Below are 26,403 nucleotides of genomic sequence, written 5' to 3' on the forward strand. Positions count from 1 at the left end.
ATTATGGATTTGGTTATGCCATATTAATATTCATCATTTCTTGAATATATAAACCCTATTTCTAAAGTCAACATTTTATTTTATAAATATAATCCCCAATTCTCAAATTTCAGGTGCAGTAGAGAAGATTAAAGAAACTTGTTAGTAGTGAGCTAGGACCTACAATGATTTTTGAAGATGAAAGAATAAAATTGGGGGATTATGAGAAGAAAGTGCGATTTGTGAAATGGTTGAGCTGGTTCTTATGGTTTTACTCACTTGGTCTTCTACAAAAGTTCTGACCATTATGGTATCTTTGGCCATCTTCTTCCTTATTAAGGCCTGCTCCTTTTCGTACTCTTTTTCATATTCAGAATATGCAAATCCGGGTGCTATTTCTCCAATGCTAGGTTCTTGAACATATGCAGTCATTTGTGTCTGGTAAAGCATTTCTTGCTGGGACTTTACCAGCAAATCATAATCAGCTACAAGATAAGAATAAATTCAATTTTGGTGCTTTTATTCCAAGTAATTTCTATCACTACGCAGTTAGGCAAGCTCTACCTAGGATAAGTCAATAGCTAAAAGCCAGATTTCCCAAATTCCTACTACTAAATTGTTCCATAAGTATTTATTAAATGTTATCTTAAAACAAAACTTACACTAACAACTGAAACTATTATATACAGAACTTTATAGCAACAGTCAGTCCTTTGGAATCTACCCTAGGCCTTCCTCATTTGCAGTGAGGCTTATAGGAATTCATTTACCTTCCTCAGTTTTCTGTGCTGTAGCTGCTAAGTGAGGATAAAAAGATATCTTCCTCTAAGGGGTGTAGAGTTGATCAAGTGAGACAGAATTTGGGATAGTATACTGTAAATATGAAAAGCCAGTAGGGAGTAATGGTGACTCACAAATACATTTTGTTTGGCATGAATGCTACTTTTTTTTTCTTCTTTAAATTTTGAACATTAATAAATCCTGATTTTCAGCTTTTCTGTAAAATACTCAGTGTTCCAGCAACATTGAGCTTGGTACATGCTTGCCAGGTAGGAAGTGATGGCCTCCTGGAAACAAAGTATGCATTCTTTCCAGTTTGCGATTGTCTTCATGTGCTCATGCATGTTAGCTGCCTGGACCAGGAAGGCAGCTGGATTTAGACTGCCTGCATCTTCCGTAGAAAGGAAGAAACTTCTCTTCACCAAATAGAAACTACAGCTAGGATCTCAGCAGTTTAACCTTCATATGGCTTTTAAGGCCTTGTGGTCTAGCATGTTTTCTATATAGCTGAAGCTGAAAGAAGTGGAAGCAAGCTGTCAGAACTGAGGCCCACAGCAGATCTTTCTGCAAGCATACAGCTGCTTTCCTGCATTTCAATTCCTATCCTGCATGCAGGAACTACTCAGGAGCATACTTACCTTCTTCGAGTAAGGAGGCAGAAGCAGAAGTTTCTCCATGCTTATTACGGATGACAATAGTGTATTCTCCAGCATCATCCGCAAAAGTCATAGAAATCACCAGTTTGCAGTCACCGGTTTGTTTGTTATAACTCACTTTGTATCTTCACGGAAATGAACAAATAAAAGCATCAGTCATAAATGACCCTTTTGGGAGTAAAAGAGCTGGATTTTTTTTGTAAATGACATAGAATGTAATCATTAGAAACATGGTTAAGTACTACCAAAGAGTGGGCATAAAAATACTGAAAACTGAGAAAAATGTATGACATGTGTAACAAGGGCCAAGCAAGTTACAGATTTTTATATTAAACATTATTCAGATTTGCTTAGTACTGACTGATAGTCTCAGCAAACTGGGTGGCTGAGGTCAATAGGTTTGCTTGAGCCCAGAAGTTCAAGGCCTGCTGGGTAACATAGGGAGACCCTATTTCAGCAAAACAAAAGAAAAGAAAACAAAGACTATAATGCTGTATATGGGACCAAACACATTCCGTGCCTATGCTGGCAAGTGATTGGGGTGCTTAAGTGATAGGTATTTTCTCTTTCATTAGCTAATTTGAAGATATGAGCATAATCAAAACTATAAATTCTAAATATCTCAGTATTCAGATCATGGTATATTCTTAATAATATATGATAATATGATACCAACATGTTCAGATTATTAAGTTTTCCTTTCAATCAATTGCAAAATAATGTGTTAATACAGATTTTCACGCATGACTAGCTTTCTTCATTACATAACCTCTATTTTTACTGTTTTACAACTTAATTGTAATGTGCTTTATTTAAAATTCCCTCAAACACATCCGGGAGTGTGTGTAAAATACTCTCTTCCACTCGCACTATAAATTAATTAGGCTAGAACTGTCTACTTGTACTGCATTGTTTTATTTCTCGAGAAATCTCTTTGCAAAGGTTTGGAAATACAGTTAAGTGTTAGAGCACTTGTCTAGCATACAGGAGGTTCTAAGTTCAATCCTCTGTACCACAAAAAATGGAAACAAAATCATCCTTCCAAAAACTGTCTAAAAATGTGAAAACTCCACAGAACAACTATGAAGGGTCTGTTATGAGAGCCTAAATTTGGGGGTTTCTGGAAAAAGCAAGTTCGACTTCTTTTTAGGCTCTGTATAGGTATCTCACACATTGCAGAGAATTCTGTTATTCAACCATTAAATTACCTGTATCCAGTAGTCAAAGGAACACCAGATTTTTTCCAGTAGACATGGGGCTTTGGGTTGCTGCCAACCTGGCATTCAAACACAACGCTCCCACCTTCCACCAGTTTCTGGACCACTGGCTTTGTAATGAAGAAAGGTGCAGCAGGTTCCCCAGGCCCTGCTTGTTCCTCTGTGATGCTGGTATCGGTCATTATCACATCTCTTGACTCAACAAAGCTGGAAAGAGAGCATCTTCCCTATTAGCTCTGGGTAGCCATGGACTACAGGAAAGATCATGCAAACCATGCTAGAACAGCAACTAATCGGCAAGAGTGTTTTACCGTTTCTCCTCTGTGGCAAATTTCTCAGTCACAGTTGTTTCCTTTTCAAAGTCTTCTGACACTAGAAGACAAAAGGCCACTTGAAGTGAGTCTCTAGTCTGCTCTGTTAGTGACTCCACATAGCACTGAGAGTTGATGGACCCCCATACTCCACCCTCCAATTCTTACAGTATAGCACTCTAAGGTGTGCAGAAAACATGTTGTGGAAAGGTGTGCCTGCTGAAAGATATGACAGGGTCATAAGGACCAGGAAGCTACTAACCCTGCACAGCTAGGTAGCAGGATGTGCTGACAGTTCCAGCCTCATTCACAGCACTGCAAGTAAATCGCCCACTGTCTTCTGCAAAGGCTTCGCGGATCATGAGCCGAGCAATCCCACTCTGGAAGGTTATCTGGAAATCAATGGAACTTTCGATTTGGTAGTCTTCTCTGTACCATGTCACTTTGGGGGATGGGTATCCAGAGATGTGGCATTCCAAGGTGACAGAGTCACCTTCTATGACAGTCACATTTTTTAAGCCCTGAGAAGGAAAAGGAAATATTATGTGTATATACTATATATGTATATTCATTAATCATCCCTATGAATTATATCAGATATGTGATTTGAACTCGGACATTTTAATTGCCACAAGATGCATTTTTAAAAATTTTTCATTTATTATTTTTATTTTATGTGTGTGTGTATTGCCCGCATGTAGGTAAATGCACCCGTGTCGTGCAGTGCCCACGGAGGACAGAAGAGGCTGTCAGATCCCCTGGAACTGGAGTTACAGACAGCTGTCAGCTGCCGTGTGGGTACTGGGATTCGAACCGGGGTCTTCTGCAAGAACAACCAGTGTTCTTAACCACTGAGTCATCTCTCCAGCCCACAAGATGCATTTTAATCGGGACTCCAAAACAGTTAGAGACTCCCTTGGAAACTAGAATATTCCCAATTTGAAATGAATGCCAGGCATATCCCAATCCCTGCAGTGGAATTATGTTAATACCACATAATAAGGAAACTCAGTGCTTTCTGTTATTCGCACATATTTAAGTTCTAGAGAAGCTGGAAGGCACAGCAGCAAATGTCAATTCAACAAAGCTTTTCCCTGACCCCTAACTGGAGTCGATCCATTCAGGGCCCTCCCACCAAGGAGCCTGTCCTCTTCTGTTTTATTCACTATATGTGTTTCTGCATGTTTCTTCTGATGGCAAGGCAAAGGCCTCAAAGAGGGCTCAATTGGACTTTATATCTCTACAGCCACTGAAATAATGCCTTCCACATACCAGGAGCTCATTAAATCTGTTAAATACGTAAATGGCAGTTGCCGCACAGAAATCACATTTTCCTTGTCAAATAGGGTACAATGTGAAAGCCAGCATTGTAAACTCACTCATGCCACATTCTTGGAAGTGTGAGGAATTGACCTTTGCTAATGTGTGTTGAAGGGGGCCAAGGTCATCGATATGTTTACTCACCGATACTAAGGTAGGCGGAGTGACAGGGATCTCAGCAGGTGCGGGCACTCTTGCTGTTTCTGTTACCTATGATTTTTAGGAAGGAAGTTACAAAAAGCTCTGAAATCTCATGAATTTTAGCGCATGCAGAGTCATAAAACATTTCTGAGAAAAACACCTTCCTTCCGTAGCATACTTGGTAAACTGAGCATGGGCACAGGAAAGGAGGAAGACCACCCTCCTGGCCAGCTGCTGGGAAATGGCAGGTCCACGGGTATGGACCAAGAAATCACGTGACTCAGGGACCCACCTTGGCTTCACGTCCGTGCAGCACTTCGAAGCGCTCTTCACGGATGCTGCTGCCGCTGATGCTCACCCCGACTTCCTTTTTCACTTCAATGCCAGCTTGACTCTTGTAAGTGTCCAGCGGCGCCATGTCAGAGAAGGGAAACTGTGGCGAAGGGGTGGGCTCAGCCCTTCCCCTCGTCTCACCCGGCTTCACGGTGGGTGCCTTCACGGATCTGGTGATCTTCTGAGCAGAAGATGTGGCTGACAACTCTTTTTGTAATGTGGCGATAGCGCTACCGGCTATCGATGCCTGAGGGGAAGAGTAGGAAAATAATGTTACGGGAATGCTCGTGCAAGGCATCATTGTTCCGAAGTGCTCAGCTGTAGCGTTTCAGTACTGAGCCGCAGTCTAGCTCCCCAGGGAGCTGGTATTTTTTTTGTCTAGTTTTCTATTCACTCATTATCTGTCTTAGAGCTAATGAAAAGTCAGAGATAAACCAATTTAAAAGCTATTTGTCATTCCTGTTTAGTTAAACCTTTGAATATCCTTTTGCAGGGTTGTAGTAAGCACTCCTTATTTTGCAGCTCTTATCAGAGGGATCTTCTATAGTTCAGTCATGAATTTTCTTCATTCAATTCTGTCAGATGGGGTATTTGGAGTCATAGTGGGAAATTCAAACTTGAGAATTTAAAAATGCGTTTAAAATATTCTAAGAAGCACTCTGTGGTCATGTATTTGGATTTCAGCTACAAGTCTGTGAGGAGGGTCAAATACAGAAAAATATTTTGATGACTTCTTTATTGTTCCTGTTCTGTTGCTGTGTGTGTAGTTATTTGGTTTCGGTAGTACTCAAGACCACCTCCAAATATAGGCACTATACATTTCTCAAGATTCTTTGATGACATAGCGAGTAAGTTCTTAAAATAAGCACACTAGTAGTTAATACGAGGAGTGCTCTGTGCTGTCAACCCGAGTTACTCTTCCTTTTCCCTGAGGGTAGAGCTGATAAACAGAAGCAGGTTAGCCCAGGCCTGTTTCATCCCATAATCCAGTTCAACCTCCACATGACAGTAACTCTCCACTTTGCCAATCTAGAGCTTATGAGTTTGTGAATGTCTCATCGCCTTCCTTTATTAGTAAATACATTCACGACTAAGCTACTCTGAAATGTCTCAACAGCATATGGATCACTAGACAGGATGACATATCATCTTTTACAAAATGATTGGAACTGTAGCCATCAAAGCAATCGAGTTGGAGCCATCTCTGAAATGTGAAACAGAGGTCTGGTATGGATTTTGTCTCTTCATAAGAAGATAGCTGCTTGTTACTGGCTTCGTCCTATGGGGCCCATTTCAGAAGCCTAGCCTGGGGGCATCTGGGATCACCAGAGTATAGATAAGGCATGTTATCAAAATGAGACCCACACTGGCCTACACGGGAGTGTTCTACATCTGGAACCAGGTATTTACTTGGAGTTAACCATTTCTGTATTCTACTGCACATCTTACCTCATATCCATGTTCTGTCTTAGGAACAGTAATTTTTGAAACAGTAAAGTGAGGGCTTGCTGTACGGGGGCGTTTATCCACATGGACTAATCTTTCAGTCGAGAGATCTGTAGTTTTCTTGATCTGCAGTAAAATAAAACTCAGTGACAGTGCAGTTCACCAGGTGACTTCAGCAGGTAAGGCTGCTTTCCCCAAGCAGTGTGAAAACACAGCAGTGCAGACTCACCTCTGATGATATGTGCATTCCCATTTGGTCAGTAGTTTTGATATGAGTCTCAGAAGGAGCCTGAATCACGACAGGCTTGACTGCTTTAGGGACAACGTGGGGTTCCGAGGCTGGGCGCTGGGGATGCTCAGGCACCTTTGTGGTAGAAATGTGTTCCTTATACTCTAACGTGGTCTGCTGAGCGTACGATTCTTCTACGTGCCCAGGCTCTCTGGGTTCTCTCACACGGGCCTGGTCCACTGCAGCTACAACTGTTGCTACAGCTTCAGCCCTTTTCCCAACGCCCACCTGGAGACAAGGTTTTCCAAGTTAGTAGACAGTCATGCCAAAGTCAGGCTTGACCATCTCCCAGGGCTATCCTCCTGAGACAACTCCTCCTAGTCACTCAGAACAGACAGATGTCTAAATGTCCACACTATTCATCTTATATAGAACTGTTAATGTGCTCAAAAAGTAATCCAAATCTAAGACATAATATTTCATTGATTTAATATTTCATTATTGTATCACAAAGACATTTATTTAGGTATACGCTACATTCTGCTTAATTATACTAGATCCTAGACCACAAGACATAAGACAGGACAACACTGTATATGTGTGTGTATATATATATATATGTATCTATCATAAGGATATTTTGAATATTTCAAGCAATTTATGTAGGCTAGGAAGATAGTCAATTAGCAACTGGGAAATAAGAACTTTGGAATGGATTGTCTTCATTGATGATCTTTATTATCTTGTTGATCATTTAGTCTGGTGTTGACATGGCGACAGCAATGATAAAAGCACACTCAATATTGTCCTCATCACATCAGAAAAATCAATTGCTATAGAGTGACAAGCTGCATGCAAATGTGAGATAACATGAAAGCTCCTGATCAGAGTGAGCACATGAATTTACTTATGATCCACTGGGGATAAGATTTATTCAGCCTATTAGAAAAAAAATATCTCTCTTAACACACAGGAATGAAAATATTGTGATGGAAATGAAAGTGTTATCATGTTTGCATTCCAGAGAACAGCCTTTCACATTGAAGTTCAATTTACTTTCATTTTTGCTGGGAGTTAAAGCAAACAGGGAGACAAATATTATTTTCTTGTTTCCATGAATCTGATTAAAATGAATGAGAACACAATTTGCAAAAGGAGTTTCTTTTAAAGATAGGAAAGCAGCTGATGAGGCCCACACATTTTGATTCTATGCAATACGTGGAAACACTATAAGATACTACATAGCCATGACTGTCCAGTGTACTTTAGAAGTAAGACAGTGCTCTTTTATTAATTTTCAGTCTTCTTAGGTTCAGCTATGACTGAGATCTAGCATGCATCTGAAATGTGTTTCAAGCATGCTACCTGAGTATCTTTAAAAGTATTTTCTGAATCACATATAAGGCATGAATAATGCCTTTAAAAGGCAGGATTAGTTAATAGTTAACAGCCATCTAGTGTTTCCCTCTAAGAAGCGTAAAATAATCTAATCTGTTTTAAAGAATTGAAATATCATCTTCTATTCAAATTGCATTTTGGAAGAAACTACAAAATATATTTGAAACTTAGGTGAGTTAATCATTTTCATTTACTTGCTAAAAGTATGGACCACTAGTTAACTTTATAGATGTTTTTAATTCAACAGAGTTGAATGTTTCTCTTCAACAGAGTACTTTAGTACAAACATAGATATTACTTTGCTAGAGAAATTTCGTTTTCACTGTATCTCATTTGCACCTTTTAAACAGGCTATGATATGAGTTAAACAGGTAAAGTTTTATTTTTATTTATTTTAGAAATGAGAAAACTCAGTTTCAAAAAATGTCAGTTGACTAAAATTCACACAATCAAGATAACAAATCTTGTTCCTAATTTAAAATTTATGTCAAAAAAGTCTTAATTATGATTAAGATATTTTGAATCATGGAAGAATGTGCACATTTTTCTTGAATTAATCTATATCAACATCTGTCTCCATATCCTGTTTGAAACAGCAAATGAATACTCTATGCTGACACCTGTTCTTACTTCTCAGTGACTTAAATATCCTTTTTTATTCTTGGAATTCAGATAAGCAGGAAGACAAATTGGATTAGGAGACCCCAATTTACACCAGATAAATGCTGAGAATTAATTGAAGAGTTTGACTTAATCTGGGCGCTCACAACTAGAAATGCTAAATGTTCCACTGGAGGAACTGAACTGAATCTAACCATCTCTCACATTTTGTTCATCAGTAAAGCAATTAAATGGAGGACTAGGAACACATGAACTCATGATAGGTGAAAGTTAAGAGCGCTGATGATGGGACAGGATGAAGCAATGCTTTTCACTCGACAGTGGTAGCCTCCCCCTCCTCTGAAGATGTATTTGTTCTTGCTCAATGGCCAATCCCTCTCTCCTCCTTGGCAGTGTGTCTGGTTCAGTAGGTTTTGCAGTGGGTACTATTAACTTACATAAAGATATTTTCTCAACTTCCATCCTCAATTAATAGTTAACAAAAATAAAACAGTCAAATTTATATGACAGAAATAAAAACGAATCATTCTTGAAGTATGTTTCATGGTAAAGCTTATTCCACAGGTGACTTCTAGAAGGCTTAAATACCATTAAATATTAGACTTGGATGGAAGTTTGAAGCTTATCTCAAATTATGTCTTAGGAAAAAAAAGAACTGGAAGATTTTGTGCTAGAAATCAACACCGAGGGAAACAGAGACGAGAATACAGTCTGTGATGCTAATGAATCCAAAAACCTTCGTTGCTAAGTCCCAATAGAGCGTAAACTCAGGTAAATAGCTTATTTAGAGCAAATTACAGTTATGGGAGATAGCTTAAATCATGGAATTTTTATGGCTGCAAATATGTGCAAATTTTTATGGCTGCAGCTTGTGTGCAACTGGTCTGTTTGAACACTCTCTTCTCTAGATTTCTCAGTACTGTGTCTTGCTTAGCTGTGGTAGAAGTTGCTACAGTGGGCACTATAATTTTCCCAGTTTCTTTTCTCATCTGATACTTAGAGGAAGGAAAACGTTGAACTTTCATATGAAGAAAATTATAGGTAATTTACTGAACTAAATCTTTAGATTATAGCACAATATCTTGAATTTATGACTCTTTTAAACACACATCTTCTCCACAGTAAAATTCATTACTTCCTTACGCAACTACTTTTTATGTGCATTGAGTCTCTTAAAAGTAGCCTGCATGCAATTTCAGTTATCAACTTGAGGGGAATTTCTGGATGTTAATAAAAATTTGAGAACAATGGTAAAAACAATAAAGCCGGGAAAGACATAGGTAGCAATGTCAACAATAATAAGTAATCTGATTTTTTAGTTTAAAATTGCTTAATTATCTAAAAATAAAATTGATTAATAGTGTCTCCCAAATAAGAATCTTGAGGTTTGGTATTAGTGTAATGAGGTTTTCACGTGAGGCTTGATATTAATATATTATACCCGGGGATTTCAGGTAAGAGTCTGTATTAATATATTATGGTGGGGCGTGCACACTGGTAGCAATAGTCACCTTTCCATGGGTAACTTGGCTTTGTTCTTGTCTAGCTGCCATCGCTTCTCTAGATCTCAAGATTGTTTCTTGTTCTTTGGCTCTAGCAGTAGCAACTGCTATCGTAGACAAGGCAGTTTTCTCCATTTCCTTTCTCATCTGATTATTACAGTAAAATCAAAGTTTAAGTTATGTGGGGCTTCAGACACACTGGGTATGACCCTTCCCCACCCCACTCCTAGTGGGGATGCAAGACAAAGTTATTTGGGGTTGAATACTCAGGAGAAATTAATTTCCACTTGGCAGTGCTCACAGAGAATGAGAATCACAGAACTTAGAAATGTTAGCTACAAAATAATCTCTAGATGCTTCCATATCGCTTTAAGAAAAAGTAAACTGCAATGCTAATGTCCATGCGATGAACAACAGTGAATAACATAAACTGCAAATGTTATAGATGGTGAAAGTCAGAAGTGAAGATGAATGGTAATCAGTCACACAGTTATTATTTTTTAGTCATGGATTTAAAAAAGAATATAGCGATTAATAATTCATACTACATAATAATTAATGGTTTACTAAAAATTGGTTAAAGGATGAACTTTTCACATCTCAAATATCTGTATTCACCTTTTCTTGAGTTATTTGGACTTCATCTCTTTTGGTGGCGATGCCTTCTCTAGTTCTTGATACTAAATCTTGTTCTTTGATCTTGGGTGTGGCAACTATGACTTTAGGTACCACTGTTTTCCTAGTTTCCTTCATTATCTGGTAATACAATTTTTAAAAAGGTAAGAAAATATCAACAAATTTCATGAGACTCTAATAAAAGAAACAAGTTTCCTGGAAAAGGAAGCAACGTTTTCGTATTATTCACAGATACTTCATTAAACCTAAGTATATCATCTGGGCTGCTTCAATCATCCATACTGTTTCACTGGCAAAAATATTAAAATAATAAGACTAAAGCCGACAGAGCAGCACACATCTTTAATCCTAGCACTTGGGAGGCAGACACAGCTGGATCTCTGTGAGTTTGAGGCTACCCTAGCCTACATAGGGAGTTCCAGATCAGCCAGGGCTACATAGTGAGACCCTGTCTCAAAAAGAAATAAGTAAATAAATAAAAATAAGAAAACAAAACAATAAGACTAAAAGAAAATGTGATTAGAAAGGAAAGACTAATAAATGCTATACCATTGCCAATTATTCTTATCATCTATGCAGAGTTCTAATACAGCCATAAATGGTGCATAATTTTTGTCTTGTATATTGGTGCCTATACAAATAGGGAGATACTAAAGTGAATTATAGTCTATTAGTCACAAGCCAGGGAAAGCCTGAGAGTTAAGAGATGAGAGGTGACAGTTAAAGCCAGTGGTGGCAAAGGCTCATGAGGTTTTGAAGCGGTGACAGCATGATGATTTAGAGCCATGATGAATGTGACGAGTGACATGATGCAAGTGACTTTCACATCTGCAGGAGGTCATCACCTGTTCATGAGTGGGGTGCATTTGATCTTGTATGGCAATTTCTTCTTGAAATCCCACCACTGTTTCTAGTTTTGTGGACTTGGCAGTGACAACCACCACCATGGATGCAACAATTTTCTCAGTTTCCTGTCTTACCTGATTTCATAGAGTAAAATGATTTAAGTTTCAAAAGGCACAAAAGAAACAATGAGATGATCTGGTCACATTCAGAATTCAGAAGGCTTAGTGACAAGGGAGAAAATGTCACACTCCATTTCAGAGGTCTAAGCATGTGCTTACAACCTATTTGTTTTCCTGAGGAGTGGATTTTATGGCAATATGCTCCTTAACAAATTGTGCTAGAACTGAAAAGGTAACATCTTTGAGATGTGGTGACATGTTAGGGAACCCACCAAGCTGCTGACAAATCGTTGAAAACCACAGGCTGGCTGAGCTTGTCATTCTGCAATGTGGCAATGGTGGTAGGGATGCCGATGTCCGAAATCACAGCTCTGTTGCACTGGAAGCCTCTTTTATACTGAAGACTAGGTGATGGAAACCTAGCCAGCTGACTCTGAGTAACCTTTCCAAGTATAGTGTCCTCAAAAATCATCTTTATGTGGCTGTACAAAGTAGCCTACACATCTACTTCATTTTATTACCCAGGAAGGATGCTGTCTTCTCTGATGCCCAACAGTTGCATGTTCCCCCCTGATGTTCTGTTGGAGCATTTTTAGCTAAGGTGTGTGCATGTGTGTGTGAGCAGGTATGCACAGGCATGTGCCTTGAAGCAGTATAAAGGTTGAATGTCACAATCTAAGAGACTGAGGGCTCAAGCTTTGCATGAAAAATGGATGGTATTTGTGGGTAGTGGACAGAGGTGATGTCTACCTCCTGCTTGTGTATGTTCTGAAAGTTCATGGGTTACTCCTGTTCTCTTCTAGTTGACAGTGTCCACAAAACAGTGCCCTGAGGATAGAATTTCCATTGTGGAAGAGTTCAACACTAGACACAGAGAAACAACAGAAAGAAAACAGATGGCAGAAAGTCTATTCTAAAGTTTTGGTTATGAGGTACATGCAGCCAGTTGGAATGTGGTATTTGTCAACAAACCACAAAGTATTTATCAAATCGGACTTACTGTTTCTTGAGTTATTTGCTTTTGTTCATGTTTTGTAGTAATTTCTCCAGTAATTCTAGTTTCTTGCTCTTTGGCTTTAGTTGCAGAAATTATTACCTTTGGTACATATGCTTTTTCAGTTTCTTTTCTTATCTGCAATCAATGATTAAAAACAAAACCTTATTGTTTCCTACTCTCCAATGGAGGTATCACAGTGTTTATAAAATAAAATGAAACAAATTTCAAGGAGTAAAGTTTCTTTTCTGGAGATGTCATTGAATAAATAATCTCATCATAATTAATGTGATCATATTTGTTCTCTGCCTGAACCATAAGTTAGTCTCTTTATAGGAAAAAGAATGCTGAATTCAGTACTGATTGTTTTGTAAAGACAGTTGCAGTCTTCTTTTAAAAGAGTTGAACCTTTTATAAGTGAGTATATGGTAATCTAACTGTGTGCTAATTCATCATCTGAAAGCAATTTTAGAACACATAATATTATAATGGAAGGCTGAAGAAATTTTCCTGCCCTTTTATTTCATGTATGAGAAGCCAAGAATAGATAATTTAGTCTGCATTTCTCACTATTTTGTTTCAGAATTTGTTTTCTAAACGTTATAATGGCTTTGACCAAGATTTTCCTAAAATTTAGACACAATGGAAAGACAATTTTGGCATCTATCCTAGGCAAAATATTCTGTAAATGCTTAGCCACCAAAGGAAGCTGTGTATCCTGATGCTGAAGGAAGGAGTATATAGAGAGAGCTGTTCTCTCCTTTGCCTCTTTCCCATGCTCAGATATCCGAGCACTGAAACTCACGATTTCATGGTTGAAAGGGACTTGAAAATGTATCCTCTCAAGCTATCCTATTGATGATCAGCTCTACTAGCCAACAGCCTTACCAACAGGCCTTATCTACTCTGTCCCCAAATGCCTCCCATTGTGGGACTGACCTTTTCATCTTTTCTGATCATTTGGTCCAAGGCCAGGATATTCGTCACATATGAAACTCATGTGCTAATATCCTAAAGAGCCAGGAAGCAGCTGCTAACTTTAAAAAATATTTTATTTATTTATTTTTTTAAATTTTATGTGTATGAGTGTATTGTTTGCATGTGTGTGAGTGCACCCATGTTGTGCAATGCCTGTGGAGGTCAGAAGAGGGCATTGGATTCCCCTGGAACTGGAGATACAGATGGTTGTTAGCTGCCATGTGGGTGCTGGGAATCAAACCCAGGTCCTCTGCAAGAGCAGCCAGTGCTTTTAACCACTGAGCCATCTCTCTAACCCCACCCCCACTTGCTAAGCTTTTAAAGTAACATGAATTCAGTGTTCTCTTCCATTCTTCCCTGCTCCTACTGTAGCACCAGTTTCTTCTTTTTTGTTTTCATTCTGCCTGTTCCTTCTCCACAGTCATTTAAGTATCTATAATCAATTCACGTGGTCATTAAAAAGTTATATAAGACCCTCATTTCTATTTTCAGTATGAACACTTAGTGATTCTAAGGGACTATGGTATCAAGTGCCCAGAAATAGTCACGTGACACAAAGATGTCATTAGTGTAATATTAGACATGTGGCCCCAGGATTAAGTTGCTTCACAGTAAATACTCTCATCCATATTGGCACATCAGGGAGTTCCAAATAGAAATCACCTTCACCTGCTCATGAGTTATGTGCATCTGCTCTTGTTTTGTTGCAATTACTTCTCTGGTTCTTGATTTGAATTCTTGTTCCTTGGCTTGATCGGCGGCAACTACAACCTTGGTCACAGCAGTCTTCTCCGCCTCTTTTCTTATCTGATGTTCATAAAAGGAGACACGTTAATGCACTTTGAATAGAAACTTGCAATAATGCATCAGGTTTTAAGTATAACTGTCACACAAGAGGACAGGAAGGAAAGCTAGAGTGGGTTTGAACTACAACAAAGTCTATTCAAATATGTGGTGGGACGCAATCTTGGTTTTCTATCCTTTTTCAGCCATGAATCAAATGTCACATTTGTTTTGAGGAAAGAAAAGTGAAGGTCCTTGGGGAAGTTTCGAGAACTCTAATGCCTGCCCTGAAATAGCAGTTTCCATGCCTAGCTCACAGAGCAACTGAACTCTAGCCTTGAGTGGCCTTTTGTTCAACTAGCCTTTCCTGCCAGCATGTGTCTGCCTCTAAGGAGTCCCTTGATGCCTTGAATAAATACAACAGTTAACTTTCACTTGTCTGACATAGTCTAGATATTCCTTCTGACCTGGTGTGCTCTTGTGATATTTACAGCCTCAACACGTTTGATATTTCAGGCAACTTTTTTCCTCAGAAAGTTCTAATAAGTATGGGCACGCTGGGCTGGGTGCTGCCTTCAGCAGGACACTGGCTCACCAGGGACTTTGAGTTGAGAGCTTGCGCAGCGGAGAACCGGGCTCCGCGAGCGCCCCCTGGTGTCCCTACACGTACCTGTTCTTGAGCAGGTTTGTGTACAGCAGTCGTGGTTGTCCTCTGAGCAGTCTGCTCTACAGCACTGATAACTGGTTCTCTCACTCTGGCCATATCAACAGCAGCAACAACAGTCGCAACAGCTGCACTCTTGTCTGTCTCTTGTTTCACCTGGATTTCCAATGAACAAGTATGCTTTTTAAATGCCTGATGGGATATTTGCAACATGAACTACTGTGAACAAATATATACAGCCATCTCGTATTACCGAGAGATACAGGGTCTGCATCATTAAAGTCCACACTTTATGCAAGCCTCACAGATTGGTCTTTGACCCAATTAAAGTTTCTTTTCACAAAGCATGACACCCAAGCTTGGTCTCCAGGTAGTTATATTTATCTTTCTGTGCATTTTCCCTCCAACCTATACAGACCGAACAGCATGTCTGAAATTGGATCAGAGGAACCAGCACATGAACTGAGAAAAGCAGAGTTTTGACTGTACCTCTTTAGCACCAGTAGCAACCGCTCCTGCTGCAAAAGAAGCACTAGCTGACACGCTGGCAGCCGCGCCCGCTGCTCCACTGATGGTCACTTGCTCTTGGACACCGTATCTCCCTTCCCATTTCTCTTCTCTCCTGATCTGAGTAGAGCTTGTCACTGTCATCTCCTTCATCTCAGCCTCAGTTGAAGAGGCCACATAGCCCTCTTGCTTCCAAGGGGGAGGCACCTCGGGGCCTGTGGCCATGGTGGTTGTCTGAGTCTTGCGAATGAGCAGTGGTGACTTCACAGATCTGAGGGGGGATGTGGAGATCCTCCCTGCTGGGGATACAGACCTGGAAACCAATGACAGAGGCCAGAAACGAAAAGTGAGGAACTCCAGCAGGCATAATCGGATTTGGATGATGGGATGAAAATCTGGTAGCACTTTAAGGGAGAGTTTAAACACGTGCCTCCACAACCTATTCAGAGGGTAAATAATGCACTTGAAAGCAATTTGTTTTAAATCTCAATAAGCCCTATGCTTATCTGCTGTAACCCTGTAAGTGAATCAGACTTAACTCTAAGTAAGCAATAGATTTTTCTGCCCCATCTCACCTCACATTGGAAAAGAGAGAGAGAGAGAGAGAGGGGAAAAAAGGAGCTTCCTTAATAATATATTGCCATAGGAAAGACCGTGTCAATACAGCAATCTTAAGTTTCCCTGTATTCCCAGTTCTGACTGGGAGAGGGAGGATGTCTAATAGATGTACTATGAAGGTTTCTATAACCATCCTGGCTAAACAAGTCCCCCTGTCCTCCATCCCATCCTCCCTTTCTTCCCTCATCTCCCAATAGTCTCTTCACATCTGTATCTTTTGAATTTTCAGGCCAGATGGAAGTGCTCTTGCTGAGCTTTGTACAGAATTTCTTTGTATACTGGCTGTGCAGTGCAACTTCGAACTGCTGCGGTAGATGAAGTGTTTGTGGACAGCTCTTTTTCATTCCTCTATATCTATTTATATCATTTTCATTGCATTATACCAAGAATTTCCTTTAATAACCTCCTCAGAGTTACTGTGGAGTACAGGTATTTTGAAACCTAATGAGTTTATGGCTTTTTTTTTTTTAAGTTATTATTAAATTGATGAAGTGGCTTCTTCCAAGACAGCATTCCTTGTTTTGCTTTTTAGGTATATCTAAAGTGTAAATATCATCAATTAGAGAGCTTGGGTGTTAAATCTTCATACAGAGCAAAAAGACAGTTTGTTATCTCTAACAATGATTTTATGGATATGTTGATCATTTTAAGATATTTTCCCCAAATTAACTTTTCAGTTAACTTCATTTACTCTCCATTCCCACTAGGTGGCAGGATTGCCTTACAGTTGCATTTCTTTGGTTGTTTTTGCACACTGCATAAGGACTGTGTTTATAAATGTAGTCTGACACATAGGATGTTTAGTTTTCATTGATCGTAAATGAAACAATTATCTTAATTAAGTTCAAGGTACAGTGATATTTTTTCTAAAATACTGAGTGACTTAGCAGAACATTACATTAACCTATTTCATGAAGAAACATTTAATAATTTTCTTATAAAAGATCAATTTACATTTTAGAAATGAAATCATAACCAAACTAAAGGGAAATCTAACAAACATGTCTCTATTCTAAAAATGGTGGCCTTGGAAATATAACAAAGACTAGGATGATGTAGGGTTCACAGCCGCTGAAGGAAAGGAAAGAGACATGCACTCCCAAGTTTTGACTTCTGCTTTGTTCTTAATGCACCTAGTAAAGTGGGTTGAATTCAAAAAGAGCTTGAGACATGATTAGCATGACATGAGTGATTAACAGCAGGCTGCAGGTAAGACCATAACTGTGAAAATCAATGTAATTTGAGTCATTACAGGAAAGTGCTTATTTCTGCACTTACAATGAAAAAATAATCACTTGGTCACAGCTAGCTACAATGCATCTCATCCAATGAAATACGCTTGCTTCATCTACAACAAAAATCAAGATTAAGCAATGGGGCACTTTAGGAAGTGGTCTTTCTGGGATAACCATTATTTTCTTCACAAACTGGCATTTATATTTTATAATTATTTTAAAGCAAAAATTGCAGACTAAGTAATTGGGTTGCTACTAATAAACTCTCAGAACGCTAAGATGGTCAAATGCTCCATGGGGTCAGAAAATGCCTGTAATTCTAGATGACCCCTTAGGCTTGAGTCTAAAATACAGTACAATTGTTATCTTTCCAAAAGATTACATTTGGCTTGGGTTGTGGTTTCATGGTATGCAAACTTGGAGCTAGCCTGAGATTGAACTCCCCGCCCCCCCCCGGCCCTGGAAGGCAAAGGCAGGCAGATCTCTGTGAGTTCAAGGCCAACCTGGTCTACATAGTGAGTTCCAGGACAGCTGGGGCTACAGGAAGACCCTGTCTCAAAAAGATGTTTTATAACCTGAGATTGAACACTTTTTTTATATTGCTAGACATAGTTTTTAAACTGAGCTTTTTGCTCGAGTTCTTATGTTACTGCTGATCAATATCTTCAGATTTTTAGTGTTCAAAAATAACACAAGATTGGAAAATATTTAGCATGTTTTACCATATTTATTGGACACTTACACTGCCTCTTAAGTGAAATAATTGTTGATACCTTTCTACATTTTTTCAGCTCGTTTTGCATGTTTTTTTTCCTTGAGAAATTAATCTGTGCAACTTTTTAATACATTTGGTATTTCCAGTTCTTGGTGGTAAGTCACGGTAACTTTCCCTTTAGATTTGCTTGTGTTTTGATTGCAGGGTCTTATCCAGCATAAACGTGTGTAGCTGTACAGGCTGCTGTTTATGGACTGGTACTGTTCACATGGTAGCTAGTCAATGTTTGTTATGATATTTTTCTGGCAGTGACAATGAAACAGCTTCAGAAAGGAGCACTTAAATTTTTTTCACACAAATATGTTGTTTAGTCTAGCAATGATCTTGCTTTTGCCATAGAGACGTTTTAATTTTTACTGTGAATATGTAAATATAATTTAAAAAGCTATCCCTCATAAACATTGCCCAAGTTTTCTCTCTTCCCTTTAATATTTTTAATCATGTGTTTATTCAGTCATTTATGTGTGTGGGGTGGGTGGGTAGAAGTATGCCATGACATGCTTATGGAGGTCAGAAGACAACTTGTGGGAGTCTGCTGTCTCCTCTCACCCTGTGGGTCCTGGCTATAGAACTCGGTTCATCAGCTGTGGTAGCAAATGCCTTTAGCCATTGAGCATCTTGCTGGTCTCCTTTAAAATGCTTTAACATTTTAATCGAGGTGGTATTTATTTTGTAAGTAAATGTGAAGTAGATGTTTATGTTTGTCTTCTTCTAGAAGGGTAGCTAATTAGGTCAGTCTTATTTATGAAGCAAAATATATTTGCCTTGATTAAAATATTTGTGTACACATAAATCTATTTCTATATTCTCTGCTTTACTTCCTTAATGTATTTTTCTATTTATTTTTTCCCCTTTAGTTTTAGTGTTGGGCCTCAAATCCAGGTGCTCACATACACTAAGCAAGCCTCCTTCCACTAAGCTGTAGCTTAGTCCCATCATATTACTTTGATTACAGTAATTTCACAGTAAATCTGGATTTTTGGGGGGCCAGCTATTTCATCATTCCACTTAAATTTTTTTCTTAGCAGGAGAACTTTGTCTACATGATTTTTACTTCATTTAAATTGATTAAGATACACTTTTTGTGTGCTCAAATTTTGCTGAATTTTTAGTTCATCATATTAAAGGCCTCATCATGTTGAGCTAAATCACAAAGTTTCAATTGCTGTGGATAATTTGTACTTGATTATATAATTTCTGAGCACTGAGGATACAGGCTTACCTTCTAAAATACCTATAAATGTGCAGGGCCCACACAATTTAGCTAAGCATAGAAATCCATTATTATTTTAGACAACAAAACAAACATATGCAAATATTTCAAAGGCTTTATTTACTACTTGAGGATATGAGCATTTGAATAATTATTTTCTATTTTCAAGGGGCACCTTCAACTAATGATCTCATTGGTTCCTGATAAAACATCTTGAAATCATTCTTCCTGTGATTCTTCTTATTTTGCAAAGGACACAGCTGAGACCCTGGGCAAACCTTCTAACTTCTTGAGCTCTAGCTGCTTACCAGGACTAGTGAGAATGATGATTCTTAAGAGTTGTCAATATTGAACGAGATAACGCATATAGAGTTTGGCATAGATGTGGTGAGCTATTTATAGTAGTGGTTGATTATTATTCTGTCTACTGCCTGAGATCAAACTGTAAGCAAATGGTCTGGTTGATTGATTTTAAGAGGATTTAAGTCTAAATTCTGCATTCTTCTCATCTTCGTGGGTCATGCTTTGACTTTGACTCCTAAAGCATGCATTCGTTGAATGGATTATAAACAAAAACTCAGAACTCGAATTTTCTTCAATTTACCTATGGACAGGGAGGATTTGTAAAGATCATAGGCAGGAATTTCTCTTCTTTTCCACATTCTGCATTTCTGCTTGCCTGACACCTAATTTTAAAATCCTTAATAATTCAATCTTTTGAAAGAAGCCTTACCTGACGGGAGACGGGGTTGGGGCCCGTACGTGTCTGACCGGGGAAGGGGAGTGTCTTATCGGTGATGGGGACTGCTGTCGAGCCAGCTGTGCTTTAGCGGGGATGGAAGGTGGTGTTGGAGACCTTGACTTTGGCTTAGGAGGTGTCCTGGGAGGTGTTTTGTGTGGCAGCTGTCCAGTGGCACCATCTATGACCATCTCAACTGTTTCGATTGATCTGGCGTCAAAGTGGGCTTCAATCTTCTGGAAAAGATGAAAACAGAGGCCGTGATGAAAAAAAGATGAAAACAGAGGAGGAATAAAACGATGACAACAGAAGGAGACTAGCTGGGGAAGCGGCCACCTGCCGGCTGGGAAGCAGTTCTGTGGGAAAAATACCTTTTCAATCCGGGTTTGTCTTGTTTCTGAAATCTGAGCAGTCGACACAGTTGTCTTTGTTTTTTTAGCAGGCACTGCTTCTTCACCTGTGGAAGTTGAAAGATGAAGCTTTTAGGAAGGAAAATGATTCTTCTAAAAGACACTCTGTGAGGTGTGACTAGAGGGGCAGCATAACTCTCTGTGCATCACGATGTGAAAACTGCAGAATGTTCTGGATTTTGTGTGAATATAAATTCTATTTAAAAATAGGAAATGCTCATTAGAGGGGAATTTACTTAGAATCATTTATTGTAAAATTCCATTGGAGCTGGAGAGATGGCTCAGTGGTTAAGAACACTTATTGTTGTTCCAGAGGACCTGGGTTCGATTCACAGCACCCATAAGGTGGCTAATGAACATCTGCAACTCCATCTGACACCCTCTTCTGGCTTATGAAGGCACTGCACAAACGTGGTGCACTTACATACAAAGGCAAAGCACTGATACACATAAAATAAAATAAATAAAATAAAATGAAAAGTCCATTATTTGCCAAAACCACACAGATGTACATCGAAACATCCCAACTGAACAATCTCAGAGATCTTTCTTCTGCTGGGGGTAGAAAAGGCAGCTTTGATCTCAGCCCCCAGCATTCTTAGGGCTCCCGCCCAAGGGAGGCAGGTGAACCCTTGGCCCCATGTGCTCCCAACCCAGGCTTCTTCCCTTCTCCCTTCTCAGCCTCCAGCACACACCTTGAACCAGCAATTCAGCAGTTGAAGTAGCTCTTCCAACGCTATTGGTAGCATTTACAGAATAGGTCCCGGAATCTTCCGGGTATGCTTCCGAAATCAGTAAGCTGTAGAGGTCGCCTTCTTGAGAAATTTGGAAATCAAGGGAGCTCTGGATTTCGGCTCCGTCCCGGTAGAACTTCACCACAGGTGTAGGGATTCCAGTCACTCTCACTTGTAGTCGAACTTGGCTTCCTTGTCTCACGGTCATGCTCTGCAGTCGTTGAGCGAAGTTGGGTGGTGCTGTCTCCGCTGCAGGGGTCAAAGAAGAAAATCAGGCATGGGGATCTGGGTGCTCCCAACAAGGTACTTTTAAACAATCACAGCTTTGAATCCCAAAGCAGGGGGTGATTCATCAATACAACATCCTTGAGTCTCCCAGCTCCCACAACCAGAATGAAGTCAGAACAGAAGGCTCTCTTGCCACTGTAATTCATTTTGTTTGCTTTGTTTTGCTTAGTATTTGTTTTATTCTTTACACTTATTTTACTTTCTATTTTTTATTTATGTGCATGTGCATTCGCCTGCTTGAGTTTATGTGCACCATGTGCATGTAGGTGTCGGTGGAGGTTGGAAGAGGGTGTCAGATCTCTTGGAACTGGTGCTACAGGCAGTTGTGCGCCACCTAGTGTTGGTGTTGGGAACTGAACCTGGGTCTCCTGCAAAGGCAGTAAGTCCCTTACCCAATGAGCTATCTTTTCAGCCCCTGTTTATTTTTTAACTAAAAAGTCTAGATATTGTTATACTATTTCTAGACAAACTTTCTGGCACTTCTCACCCTAGAATCATGCATTATACTAACATGTTAATGTAACCGGTCAGTTGCACTGAAGTGAATGCCAGTGGTTGATAAAATTGGTGCATTCAGGACTTAAAGACTCATTAAAATTTAATTCAATTTAAGAAGCAATGTTCCTCCAACTAGGTTGATATTCAAATGACCAAAATAATTACATGCATTTAAAAATGTTAACCCCAGTAATGGCCTGATTTGATGTTAATTATGCTTCAGAAAGAAGGGATTTATATTATGTGAAAGAAATGTTTCCTCTTTAAAAGTTTTACTATTGTTTGACAATTTCATATATTTATATAATAAATTTTGGTCTTTTTCACCCTCCCCCTTTCCATTACAGCTTTTCTCAGCATGCTCTTTCTACTTTATTGTCTTCCATTTGTGTGTGGCCCACTGAGTTTTGGGGGGAGGGTAGTTACTGGCAAGGGCATCTTATCAGTGGCTACACCACCAAAGACAATAACACCTCCCTCAATAACCATCAACTTTTAGTAGTCTCTTAGGGAGGGGTGTGGCCTCATGAGTCCCTCTCCCATTCAGGATGAAATGCCTATGGGTCCAGAATGTGAGGGTGACGGGGTTAACTTTGATGTCTTTTTGAGTAAAAGCAGCCAATGCAGATGCAGATGCTGTCAACTCTGTTCTTCCATTTCTGGATTTTCTGGGTGCAGGTTAAGGCTCATCTCCAAGTGACTCAATATACTTTCTGTTTAGTCAATTATGACCATGTAATCAGACATCAGTGAAGGTGTGGTTTACTGATGAGCATGTGACATCATGCAGTTCATACAAGACATCTCTATGTAACAAGTAATTTGTATTCCACATGTTTTGTATCATATTAGGCAGTAAAGGATGGCAAAATCCCACAAAGGTGATGGGTGATTACTTTCTGGGGAAATGGTGTTATATATCTGAATAGCAAGTATTTACCTTTTTCATGTGCTACGTACTTTTAACGTGTTTTAAATGGTTGCCTTGTTTATGGACCACCTGCATCAGGATTACCTAGATGCTTGTTAAAATGGGAATTCCCTGTGATTTCTGGGATATTCCCTATTCCTTGATAGTCCAAGTCTTTGCTTTCTGGTTACTGAAAAACAGGATTTTTAATATCTTTTCAATATACTTTTGAGTGTTTGATATGTGTACAGAGACATTAATTCTCAGCTACTTTGTGCTTAGTCTTCAAAGGGAATTAAATTACACAAGGCAAACACTTTATTTTAAACTCATCCTGCGGTGGGCCTTCCTTCAGCTTGGGAGCTGCCTCTCCTTGTGCTCATAGCCCCGAGAGAACTGCCTCCTGTATGGGAGATGCCCTCTGGATCAGCCCAGGACAGACGGGTCCCCACCAGCTACCTGTCACGAGAAGCTCAGCAGTACTAGTCGCTTGTCCAGATCCATTGGTGGCTCTCAGGGAGTATCGTCCACTGTTGGCTTTAGTCACGGCGGGGATCGTCAGTTTAGCGCGGCCATCGCTAAAGGAGATCTGCACGCCGGGCAGAGTGGAAGTTGAAATCACCTGGCCATCCCGAAACCAGCTCACCTCAGGAACTGGGAAACCTGGAGGGCAAATGCAGTTCACACTTACGTTGGAGTGGGCACCGCAATGTCCTCTCTCTCCCATCGTTGCATGGCCTCTCAAAGTTAGTCAGGGTGAAACCCCGCTTAGTGACAGAGACAACATGACAGTCACATGACAGAAATATAGACTTGTAGGCCATTAGGAAGGTCTAGCAGTTTATGTAGACACCTTCTCCTTCATTTTATAGGGTAGGAGCTTAAGGCCACAAGAAGCTTAGTGGTTTTTCCAAGTCACCGAGTCAGCAGTGGCACACACAGGGCTAGAATTTTCATCTCTTGCCCTCTTGCCCAGGGCTCTATCTAATGCAATGTAGCAGACATCATTAAAATAATGTGAGGGATTTCTAAAAGTAGAGAGCCAAGGGAACGGAAATGGAAAGTGAGTGGTATCATCTTTGAAACAAATGAGGCGCAGAGACAGCACAGGACCTAACGTTTAGACCTCAGGAGGGCATGCTTGCCTTCCTCCTCTGTGGTTTCAGGGCGCTACTGTGCTCCTGAACATGACTTTCAAATGTGACAGCAGCAAAAATATCATAACATGGACAGACTGTTACTCGTGTGAAGGGTGGCACCAAACCTCGTCATTCAGAACAACATTTGAAGCTGGAGCTGCAGGAGAAAAGCCAGCTTCTCTTCATTCCCCATAAAGAACTGTTTTACTGGCTTTGTGTTTTAGCGAAGGTGTTTGGAAGGTGTAAGGCTAATTCGGGGGATGTGTATTTTGCATTTGCTATAAATGCTTTTGACCTCTCTCCTGAGGTAGGAGGTGAAGATGCTAGAAAGTTTGCTGTGTTGTCTTGACACTAACAGATCTCCCACTATGATGGAGTGAATAATTTGTTAGACTAATTCATGGGTATCAAATAGTTCCTGTGATGTGTTTCTGAGGACTTATAGGCACATACTGAGAAGCTATGGAGATGCTGGCTCCCACTATTCCATAAAGAGGCAAGTTCCCACTGACATTGTGTGTGTTCTGTACAGTTTAGAAGTGGAAGATTTGAAGACAAATGCGTAAATTATTTGGAAGTCAGGAAAATTGAATGGATTTCCACACAATAGCAAATGAGTGATTATATTTGTACAAGGTAAAGTGTTAATCCAGTTATGAATCAGACTCATATGTAACATAGAAAAAAAGAAATGAAAAGCAAACTTTATTTATCTTTATTAAAAACCATATAATTTAAAAAAGAAGAGGGAAAATGATTTGACCATGCAGATGCACTGAATTTGAACTAATCATAATTTTCAGTTAATCTATATAATCTTTCATGACCAGTTAAGGTATTATCAAAGGAAACATTCATTAAATAATGAAATTAGTTATAATATAGTTTGTAGACAATCTTCATTTTTTTTCACATGATTATAGGTCCTAGGAATCGTGCATTTTCTAGAATCATACCTAAACCAAAGAATGAAGCAGAAAGAGTGGCGAAACCCCCCCCCAAACTTCCTTTTCTGGAAATTCCCAAATGTTTGTCCCTTTTAATATAAAGAGTGGGACGGCAAATGGTATTTCTTGTTGCCATTTCAATATGAAAGGAAAGTCGTTAATTCACTAAAATCACTTAATAAAGATTGAAAATAAAAGAATAAAATAATTAACAGTTAACTAGTCACTGAACACGTCTGCCCTGTGGAAAGTTGGATGAATTGTTATTTTCCCATATAAAACAACTGTCTGCCCAGCAGCTCTGTCGCTGACCCCTACTGCACAAGGGTTCTTGTAAGTCAGGCAGGCTCTGCAGCTGAACCCAAACATAGAATGACCAAATTTGGTTCTACTTAGTTGCTGGATTCTGACAGCAAATTTTAATCTAATGCTAATTATTTTTGCTTTGTGAAATTATAAATATGAATAAAGCATTTCCAAGTCATTATATTGTCAGCTTTTGTCAGTATCCTGTGAATGGTATGTCCTTAAAATGACTTTTCAATAGTGTTATGCTAGTTTTACAAAGCAAAAGCAGGGCTTAAATTTGGCTTCAAGGCCTACAATATAGTTAGCTTCGTAGAGTGGAAGTAAAAGATAAGAAAGCATAAATATGGGCTTACCACTAACGTGAGCCTCAAAGGTTGCGGTACTACCCTCCAGTACCACAACGCTTTGTAACGGCTGCGTAAACGTCGGTGCTTGAGTGGTCATCTTTTTAGGCACTCTGAAAAGGAAAAGAAAAATCAGTGAGGATGTTGATGTGGAGGGCCCCTCTCGATCCACTTGGTAGATGACAAAGACACGTATTCCTCCAGATTACTCTGTTAGCCATCTATGGTCCCACAGCAACAAGCTGCTTTCTCTTGAACAGTTGATCTTTGAGTTGATTTGAAGTCTGACACAAAGTAGGGAGTTTATAGGGAATTGGGGGGTGGAAAATTGGCTAACCAGTGCAAAGACTGCCCCCTAGTAGTCAAAGAAGGAACATTCAATCTTACCAATAGTTGAAAATCAGGTTGAGGTAGAAAGCTGATATAATGTGGGAGTAGTGAAGGGCACTTCAGGAGGCAAGATGTGACAAGTTGAACCTGTTCATCAACTCAGTATGTAAGATACCCTTGTATGCAAAACATCTTCTCTCCCAGTAGTTCTTGGCCCCTATATCAATGTTTGTAAGGTCCAGGTATTGTCCCAATACTTTTAAATCATCACCAAAATGAAAAATTTGAACTTTGCAACTCCTTTGCTGATCTGAAAAGTGTTGGCAAGTCTTTTCAAATCTATAAATGTTTTTCGACAGCACAGACTGCTTTCAATTTCTCAGCATTTCTATATGCTTTACCTAATGGTATAATTAATGGTGCTGAAGTAGATATTCAGGAAAATTTTTTATTT

At 39.4% G+C, this 26,403-nt stretch overlaps 1 protein-coding gene across 2 annotated transcripts in view; it reads right to left on the reverse strand.

Annotated features, from left to right (window-relative positions):
• The window catches only part of Ttn (titin), a 278,254-nt gene that overhangs the window by 250,102 nt on the left and 1,749 nt on the right, over positions 1-26,403 (reverse strand). The window contains exons 2-22 of one of the 2 annotated variants that reach the window (XM_017794904.1): positions 25,629-25,732; positions 23,340-23,543; positions 21,146-21,433; positions 20,412-20,497; positions 20,035-20,276; positions 15,443-15,773; positions 14,960-15,109; positions 14,176-14,313; positions 12,535-12,666; positions 11,415-11,549; positions 10,552-10,689; positions 9,943-10,080; positions 6,413-6,700; positions 6,187-6,309; positions 4,697-4,984; positions 4,408-4,473; positions 3,206-3,464; positions 2,944-3,004; positions 2,624-2,839; positions 1,398-1,540; positions 259-464 (exon numbers count right to left, since the gene is read on the reverse strand). In XM_017794904.1, the coding sequence (XP_017650393.1) occupies positions 259-464; positions 1,398-1,540; positions 2,624-2,839; positions 2,944-3,004; positions 3,206-3,464; positions 4,408-4,473; positions 4,697-4,984; positions 6,187-6,309; positions 6,413-6,700; positions 9,943-10,080; positions 10,552-10,689; positions 11,415-11,549; positions 12,535-12,666; positions 14,176-14,313; positions 14,960-15,109; positions 15,443-15,773; positions 20,035-20,276; positions 20,412-20,497; positions 21,146-21,433; positions 23,340-23,543; positions 25,629-25,719 (3,723 nt within the window). In that variant the 5' untranslated portion in view covers positions 25,720-25,732. The remainder of the gene's footprint in view (positions 1-258; positions 465-1,397; positions 1,541-2,623; positions 2,840-2,943; positions 3,005-3,205; positions 3,465-4,407; positions 4,474-4,696; positions 4,985-6,186; positions 6,310-6,412; positions 6,701-9,942; positions 10,081-10,551; positions 10,690-11,414; positions 11,550-12,534; positions 12,667-14,175; positions 14,314-14,959; positions 15,110-15,442; positions 15,774-20,034; positions 20,277-20,411; positions 20,498-21,145; positions 21,434-23,339; positions 23,544-25,628; positions 25,733-26,403) is intronic. The other variant, XM_017794905.1, reaches the window with a different exon arrangement.

This window comes from Nannospalax galili, unplaced genomic scaffold, assembly GCF_000622305.1.
Source record: "Nannospalax galili isolate Female #2095 unplaced genomic scaffold, S.galili_v1.0 scaffold346, whole genome shotgun sequence".
Lineage (NCBI taxonomy): Eukaryota > Metazoa > Chordata > Mammalia > Rodentia > Spalacidae > Nannospalax > Nannospalax galili.